The sequence below is a fragment of the Limulus polyphemus genome, unplaced genomic scaffold, assembly GCF_000517525.1.
Source record: "Limulus polyphemus unplaced genomic scaffold, Limulus_polyphemus-2.1.2 Scaffold2724, whole genome shotgun sequence".
Lineage (NCBI taxonomy): Eukaryota > Metazoa > Arthropoda > Merostomata > Xiphosura > Limulidae > Limulus > Limulus polyphemus.
The window spans coordinates 109,205-118,316 of record NW_013668334.1 but is presented as its reverse complement, the minus strand read 5'-3'; the positions used below and the strand labels follow the sequence as shown (position 1 = coordinate 118,316).

Sequence of the window (9,112 nt, the reverse complement as noted above, 5' to 3'; positions counted from 1 at the left end):
AGGTACGGGATAGTTCTAGAAACGTGGCGTCACACTAGTCATGTGACTCGCTGACGCAACAGTATATTACAAAATAAAATACTTAAGTTTGATTATTCTTAAATTTGTATAAAACAATAAACGATTAATCTTCAATTCTGATGTCACATTAAAAAAACAAGGCTTGAGCTACATGACACTTCCGTTTTTGATTTGTTTATTCACAGCACAGAACTCGTCTTATAATTAAATATGAATGCTTGTATGCTCAGAATGAAGCTTTTTGTCTTGTGGACGTTTAACTAACATCTCCTTTGAACATGCCTTAATTTTAAAAATAATTAAGATGAAGCATTGCTTGTGGCTACAGAAATGTTTGAAGAAGAGATTAGTGTGAAAGAAAAACGTAGAAATTACGACAGTGAGGTTAAAATACCTAACAAAACACCATTAAAATGTGTTGAAACTTTGTTTTTAATCCCTCACAATTATATTACTTTGGAACCTGGTATTCAAAGAAAATTGGGCTGAAGCATTTAATACGAGAGGATGCCAGCCTAAGAGGTTTTGTTTTGTTTAGAAACATATTTCAAATGGTCAAATAAATACTGATATAAAAACGTAGGCAAGTTCAAACTAATACGATATTTGTTAAACTGCTGTTTTATTTTTAAAAATAGCATTAAAAATAATTTATTTTTATTCAAGACTACTTCTTGTTTTTGTCGTCAATAAATAACTCTTTGTATATTTGCACTATTTTCTATTTCATTTATAAAAAGAAGTTAACTAGGAGTTAGTCAAACCATTGATATGCATAACAAAATATCACTACCTCTAAACAGATGAACATCAAAACATGAATTCCATTCTGGGTAATGAAGCTTCTTCCGTTGCACCAGCTGCACACCAGGTTTTCCTTTTGAAAATAAACATTATTGTTATTGGTTTCTTTAGCCATCTCGTTATTTTCTTTGATGACGTACTTTTGAGGTTTACCATTTTATTTCAGTTGTCTACTCTCTCTCATTTAAAAATATTTTTATCTAAAAAAAGCAGCTTCTAATTACAGAGAAACTTTTATATAATCAACCCCATCCTGTAGTGATTTCAAAATCAAATTATATTTAGAATGAAAACTTCTTAATTTTAGATATTTTCGCAGTTCATTACACAATAAAAAGTGTGTTAAACACACATAAGTCTTAAAATGAATTTACACAAAAAACAATAACACCATTGGATCTTCATTATTAAAATACTGTGTGAAGAATGTTGTCGGGTTTTGTATGTATGTGTGGGCCGAATTCTGTACAGTAGGTGTCTGTGACTTGTTGGCGATAAATTTCAACAATAAACAATTAGCACACAATCCACTTGTTTTAAAATAATATATTAAAGCAAGTCAAACGTATATACAAATGTTCGTTACACTGTTGGTTATCACAGCTGAATCCAGAGCTTTAAATAATTGTCTCTTTTCGTCAAAGTCCACACAGACTGATTCAGTTACTTTAAAACAGAATTGACAAGAATTATTATTATTCTCTGATTTGTTATTACAATACAATCTGTAATACTACGCTCTTTATGATTATACTCACAATCATTCACACTAGGTCTATCTATCTATCTCTAACTGACTTTGTTTAACTACTTGAACTACATTCTGTACGCATATTTATAGCCTGACCGAGGCCTTAAACTTTCTACACACTATTATATGTCATGATACAACAATAATCAATTGAAAAAACGAGTAACATTTAGAAGGTTCAAGTAACATGAAGTCAATTCACAATAATTGAACTACACATCGAATGATTCGTAAACAGTTACGTAAACAAATGTGGCATAACTATCGCTTCTAAAAATAATTTAACTTTAATACCCGCGCTACATAAATTATTTAAATCATAATGCTATCAATAAACTTACAATGAAACAGGCATGTACAGTATATCTAACAAATGTTAAAGAAGTCATGAACTTATTCTCACTTACAGCTACCTGTATATATATATAAAGGAAAGTAACAACAACATTGAAAAGGATTCTAACAAAAGACATTGTATAGAGAAAACAAGAGCTCTCTTACTTAAAAGGTCAGTGTTTAAAGACAATAATCAGAGAATGCGCTTGAACTATCCACACAGAGATGGCAGGACGCTCGTATTAAAGCACCACAGAAGCCATCTGGATCTTCTTCTCTACAGGTCATCAGAAGCTAGACTAGATATGGCGTAGTCGCTCTGTTTCCAGTGTAAACGCCGCTTTTCAGCTATCCAGAGAGTCTCAAAGTCGAAAAACGGCGAACAGCCAAAACCGAAATTTCTTATTTTCGTTCATTATCATCCATAGTTCTAGCGGTAACTATAATTTTATCAACATTTGATAGAGCAAAACAGTCTTCACGATCTTTGACTACCTATTTTTTTTTCAATGCAAAACTTATAAAGTTTTAGAATACACTCTATGACCTTGTAACACACGTATGCCATCTTAAAAAAATAACCAAACAAGTATTAGGGAAAAGATTAATCGCTAAATGAAAAAGATATATAGGGCTGGCTACTGAACTTGAATAAAGGAACCAAACAAGATTGGGATAGAAGTGGACATATCACTTGATCCAGATAAAGATCGCATAGCAGACTAAACCGTCTCGACTTTACATGGAGAATAAAATTCCTACATTACTGGTTTCCTCACTGGCAAATAAATAAAACAAGAATTCCCAATCGCAAAATGATACTCTATTGCAAAATAGTCATAAAAGTAGTATTTTAAAGTTAACTAAAAGAAAGGTATAATGATGCAAGCTGAGATTCTATTCAAAACCAAACTTTCGATAGACAAAGTGTGAAAGCCAGTAATGTTCAGTAGCCAGCCTTACATAGCTTTTTTATTTGTCTATAATTATTTTTTCTAATACTTGTATTATTTAATGTGACAGGGATTCAGAAACGTCATTTCGTACTGATTCCAATCAGCCTACACACTTCTTTGTTAATACCGTAATTTTTCAACAATGCTTATCAAAACTAGCTTTGCAGTAATCTAAACCATGAGACATAATTTGATATCAACAAAAATAAGTTTACAGTTTAAACCCTTAAAGCTGGCGAAGCATTATAAACTAATAGGTCTAAAATATGTGGTAAAAATCACGTAAGCTACAGATGTTTTTATTGGTTTCCAATACTTTGCCAGCTCTCGGCGTTTAAACTGTAACTTTTAAAGTATTATACTACACATATAAGTACACATATAAGTAGCGTTACATAGAATATCTTGTCTCATATCGTCCAGTCCAACTGACGAGTTCTGATATTGGAAGAAGGGACTCTTGGGCAGTGATTTCTGGGAGAAGAAGATAGATGTAAAACGCTATTTTTACACACTTCTGATTTTGAATTCGAAATAGACAAATTAAGAGAAATGTGAAGAAAATAAAAACTTATTCAGTTTACGTGATTTTTATGTCAAAGAGAAATGTTAAAATGATGCGTCAGGCACAAAAAAAAAAGACATTTTAACTCTGAACAAAGTGAAAGCCCGCACCATAAAATACAAATATTTACCAAGGTCGATTACCTCATACACGTTTAGATTCACTTTGTTAATCAAGAGGCACGGAAACAAGTTCAATATATGAACCGTTTTTAAGAGAGCATATATATTAGAAAAGCATTCGTTTACTAAATAAACTTTACTACTAGTGCTTTGTTCTGTTAGCCTTTAATCTTATTTTGTAGTAGGTCTAATTAACGCGTGTTAAAAGTCTTTCTGGTCGAAATTTAGCAAAAACCTATAAAAGCCTCGTGATCTAGATGTAAGTAAAGACATTCAAACTCCCCCCCCCCCATGTTCTATCTTAGACCCCCTCTGAATAAACTCTCATATCTAAACTACAGTTTCGGTTATTTTTAAGATTCCCGCAGTTATTTTCAATCAACAGAGAAACAGATCCCTACGGAGGCAGGGCATTATAAGCAGTACGTGTGAATGACGTTGGCGATCAAATCTCAGAAGCCTGTAGAGGAAGAATGATGCCAATAGTCACAAAGAAACACATCAAAATGATAAATCCGACAGAATGAATGTACCGCTGCTACGTGTAAATCTTATATGTCTTTAAATAAAAATACACATACTTTAATAAAGATTTGTTTCTTGTTTCCTACGAACGACTAACATTCATTATGAATAATTGAATTAAACTCACAACTTTAAAGCGCAGGAGAAACATAAAGACTAGGAATCAGTTTTACTAGTAATCTTGTTTGACACTGAACAAACACATAGGATATAAGTAAACTTTTTTGTCAAAGGATCAATAGTACTAGTAATATTGTTTGATGCTCTGTCATATCCATAACACATTTGAGTAAACTTCCTTTGTCAAATACGTCTAATATTGCCTGATGATGTTCCATGCACATAAGATCTCAGTAAAACTCCCTTGCCAAATGATCAGTTGTACGCCTAATATTACTTGATGTTGTGCAAACACATGAGTTACCATTAAACCCTCTTTGTCAAAGTATCAGTAGTAGTAGAAATATTTTTGATGTTCTGCCGTACCGACAACATATGGGTAAACATTTTATGTCGAAAGATCAGTACTACATTTAAAATTGTTTATTGCTGTAAGAGTTAAACAAACCTTTTTTGTCAAGGATTAATAGTACTAATATTGTTTGATGCTGTTCCATACACATAAAATATCAATAAAATTATCTTGTCAAAAGATCAGTAGGGGCGTACCCAGGAATTTTCATGAAAGATGGCGAATGATGAGGCCGCATTCTTTCCACCATTTTAATGCAAAATATACATTTTCACATATATTATCGTTTTATTCTTAAACTAATATAAGTTGACTAAGCTATGTTCCTTTGGTGAATTTTATACGCTTGTAGTGTTTATATTAATAGTAGGCACTTACACAATTCCATGTATAAATTTAAAAACTTATTAGCTAAGTTCCAGACATTCACAAATGAAATTAAAAAATTGGTAAATAAATGCGATTTATATTAAACATTCGCACTACGCTACTAAAACAAATTTCAAGATTATTGATAAAATTATATAAATTACTATAACTATTAAATAAGATGTTATAATGTAGAAAACAATTATCGATAACGTCAACATATGAGAACACAAGTACTTGAGGGTATATTTATAATAGTGCGTATCTATTTACAGGATATAGTTTGGAAAAGACGTCTAGGCTTTTTATGAGCACATTTTCAATAAAGGCTGATATGCCAATGTGTATGCCATGGTGAATGCTTATTAGACCGAGTCCAGTAAATTGCACTTGGTTCACTGTGGAGCGTAAGTGTATGTAAGTAACCCTCGTATGTTCGGGTAAACATCTCCATCAACATAATCCAATGTTGTTGTGAAAATGTCAGGTTTTTCAAACAAATTTACCCATTGCCGTTTACATCTAGAGTGTCGGGGAAGAAGTGAGATCACCTCACATGGATCAACATTTCCATTTGGAGGGTCGGTGGAGAAGGAAGGTCGCTTGTCCATGGAGCAACATCTCCATCTGGAGGGTCGGTGGAGAAGGAAGGTCGTCTGCTCATGGAGTAAAATCTCCATTTGGGGTGTAGGTGGAAAAGGTTGGTTGCCTATCCATGGAACAACATCATCATCTGAAGTGTCGGTGGAGAAGGAAGGTCGCCTGTTCATGGAGCAACATCGGCGCAAATGGCTTTAGTGTCGAGTTTGACAATATTAATTAGGCAAATGCTGAATACTTTTGGCAAGGGCAGTCATGAAATCCAGATTTCTTTTTCATGCTAAAATGATCCAACAATGGAATTGCAATACTGTATTTAAAATATTCTTCTGCATTTGAAGCATGAATATTTGTTCGATACATTTGTCGTTTTTCAGCAATTGTCCTTCTGAAAAAGATATTAAGTTCATGTCTATGATCGTTCAAATACTTTTCAGCTCTTCTACACAATTATCAATGTGGTTGTGTACATCAAGTACATCTGGAGCACGCTCCTGTAATTTTGAAACCAGTGGGCGAATCGGTTCCAATTTATTTATCCAGATTTCAACTAAAATGATTATTTGAAAATTGGTCATGATGCTGTAGAGATCTTACACCTGTGTCTGGTGCTCTTTTCCCAGTTTCAATCCTCGAAATTAAGTTGGTATGGTTATTCTGCATATAGACCTGGATTAAAAATGGCTTTCAAAAAAAAATGGTAATGTGTTTATACAGATCCGCAAAAAATGCTAAGGCAGTATGTCACTCAACCCTTCTAGTTTTGCAGAGACTTAATAGACTGCACATTTTTTATTGCGGAGTGAAGTTTTTAAAATCTGATTGAAAAACTATCGTTTTGTTTGAAGTTAAGCATAAAAGCTATACAATAAGGTATCTGTGCTGTGCCCACCACGGGTATCAAAACCCGGTTTCTAGCGTTGTAAGTTCGCAGACATACCGCTGTGCCGCTGGGGGGGGGGGTCTAAAATTGTTGTAGTTTTGGAAAACAGAAATTAAAGAAAAGATGGGTCGAGCTTCATTGATCACGCCAATAAGATTTCACACCTTGGTTAATCGGCAAGAGACTGCAATTGATAAGTTTAGCGAATGTGCATAGTAATGAGTATAAAGATCAAGATTAGCTCCAGTAGATTTAATAATCCCTTGAAGTACATTCAAGTCAGAATACATTAAAGATGCTTTATCATAGGCTTGTCCTTTATTTTATTCAGTGGAAGAGAAAGAACTTCTTCAAGGTATCAATAATTTTGAAATATATAACCTATCCAGATGTTCTTTCAAGATGACGAAACTCAAGAAATTCTTCTCGCACTGTTATATTTTAATCAACAAATTTGAAACTCAGAGAAGAATTTTCTACACTGGCACGGTGATGAGTTACTTTATCAACAATGACGCTACATACTCCTAGTTTAGATTTTTGTAAATAATCAGTTATATGATTTTGAAGCTGTAATCCAATGATATAGATAAATCTAGTCTGTCCATTCCATGAAGTATATCTTGCGTTTTATAAATGAGGCTCAAATATGAATTTATCATATCTTGCCTGTAGTTTGAGAAAACCATAAAAACGCCTTTGTTTACGGGACCTGGAACGAGTGCCTTGTTGCGATGACCACGTAAAAAGCAGTCCGTGATGTCCACGAAATACTACCTTTTTCATGATGGAATGCAATACTTTTTTTGCTTCATCTTCTTTCTGCAGTGCTGAAGCGTCAAGTTTAAAGTCAATAGGCTTTGAAAAATTCTTATAATTGTAGAGAAATGAAGCTTGTTGTTCAAGTACTGCTTTGTGGTAATGCATATTTTCATGCATGATCAATTTACCATTTTTACTCTAAAGCTTTAACTTTATGCAACTTTGAAAAGAAATTTGAATTAATGTTCCTGTCGTTTGAAAGATTTTGTCATTAGAATCTTCAAATAAAAGAGAGTTCCGATAGAAACCGCCATATAACTCGCAACTGTACATTAGCTACATAAATTCTAAAAACCAACTTTTGTTAAATGTGTATTTCATCATTCGATTTCCTTTGACAATTATTGGGCTAAATAGAGGATAGCTTTCTGGTGAGATTTGTGATTCTTTCAACCATCCTAATTTGTCAGTATCCAAGTCTGATTTATATTGTTTGAGATGAGCGACATCCAAGTTTGATACAGCTGTTGATTTCCGATCTGAATGTTATTGTCTCATTTGACAAGAATGAAAATACCGACATAAAATTCTTTGGTATTGTAGGTACTGATCCTAAAGGTTCTTATGAAGTTGGCTATGACATTAAAGGTTCTGACATAGAAAGATCTGACTTTGTAGGTACTGATGTGGAGTACTCTGACATAGGGGAATCTGACATTGTAGGTACTGACATAGGATACCCTAACATAGGGGGTATCTGACATTGTAGATACTGGCGTAGAGTACTCTGACATAGGGTTGTTTGTAGTTAAGCACAAAGCTACACAAAGGGCTATCTGTGCTCTGTCCACTACGGGTATCGAAACCCGGTTTCTAGAGTTGTAAGTCCGCAGTCATACCGCTGTGCCCCTGAGAGGCCTGACATAGGGAGATCTGACATTGAAGATACTGATTTTGAAGGCACTGACGTATGACAAGTTAAATTTTAAAAAAATGAAGCAATGTTCTTCATGCGTAATGCCATCGCCTTTAAGCATCTTAGAGAACTTTGCTTTTCTATAGCTTGAACCAAATTCTTTATGTCGTTTTCTACCAGTCACTTTAAAATCAAAATTAAATCATATTTTAGGTATATTGTCGGACATATGGTAATACACTCACGTAATAGAAATCGTAATTTCATTATAAATGAAAAAAGGCGAAAATAATGTAAAACATTTTAACACGTGTTCTTCTTTAGCACTGCCCGTATCTACAAATTGGGTCAGCTCACGTTGGTCAGAAAAAATGACCCTTTGTGGAAATAGTTTTTTCGGTTTCTTTTTTTGAGCACTATCATGGCCATAAAGATGATTTAGCCTATTTTTAGCCTCACTAGCGACTCCAAATCGATGGATCAAATTGCTCGTGACTGCTTCAATAACTGTCGAAAAAAATAGCAATTCTAATTCAAATGGTACCATTATCTTGCAAATATAAAAGGCCTAGATTTTCAAAATGCATAGCATGCTCTCGTTGTGACTGTGAATGTGGTGGGTTATCAATTTCTACTGAACTGAGTGAGAGATGTGGGAGAAGTCAGCCAAAAAGTGTACTGGCAGGTATTAATAATACAAAAAACAAACAAACAGTAGAAGATAATGATCACGGCTAAATTACAATTATATTACTGAGAACGTCAATGATGAAAAGATAACGATGATGGATATGATGAAGACAAAAAAAAGTGAATACGTCATGAAAGAATGCAAAACTGTATATGACATCATAGATGTTTCTTTGACGAGAATTTTACCAAGACGAAAATCGTGTGAATACTTTAATTCTACTGATAAAGCAAACCGTACAATTATCTTCAGCATTTCATTACTATATTCATATGATGCATACCAAGTGTTGTTTAATATAGGAAAACAAATTGTAAAACATAGCAGAGAAACAAAGAA

The 9,112-nt window shown here is 33.6% G+C and overlaps 1 protein-coding gene across 1 annotated transcript in view; it reads right to left on the bottom strand.

The window, feature by feature from the left end:
• LOC106467740 (putative protein kinase C delta type homolog) overlaps nucleotides 1-9,112 on the bottom strand; it is a 62,843-nt gene that overhangs the window by 40,853 nt on the left and 12,878 nt on the right. The window contains exon 3 of the mRNA XM_022395926.1: nucleotides 815-898. Within this exon, the coding sequence (XP_022251634.1) occupies nucleotides 815-898 (84 nt within the window). The remainder of the gene's footprint in view (nucleotides 1-814; nucleotides 899-9,112) is intronic.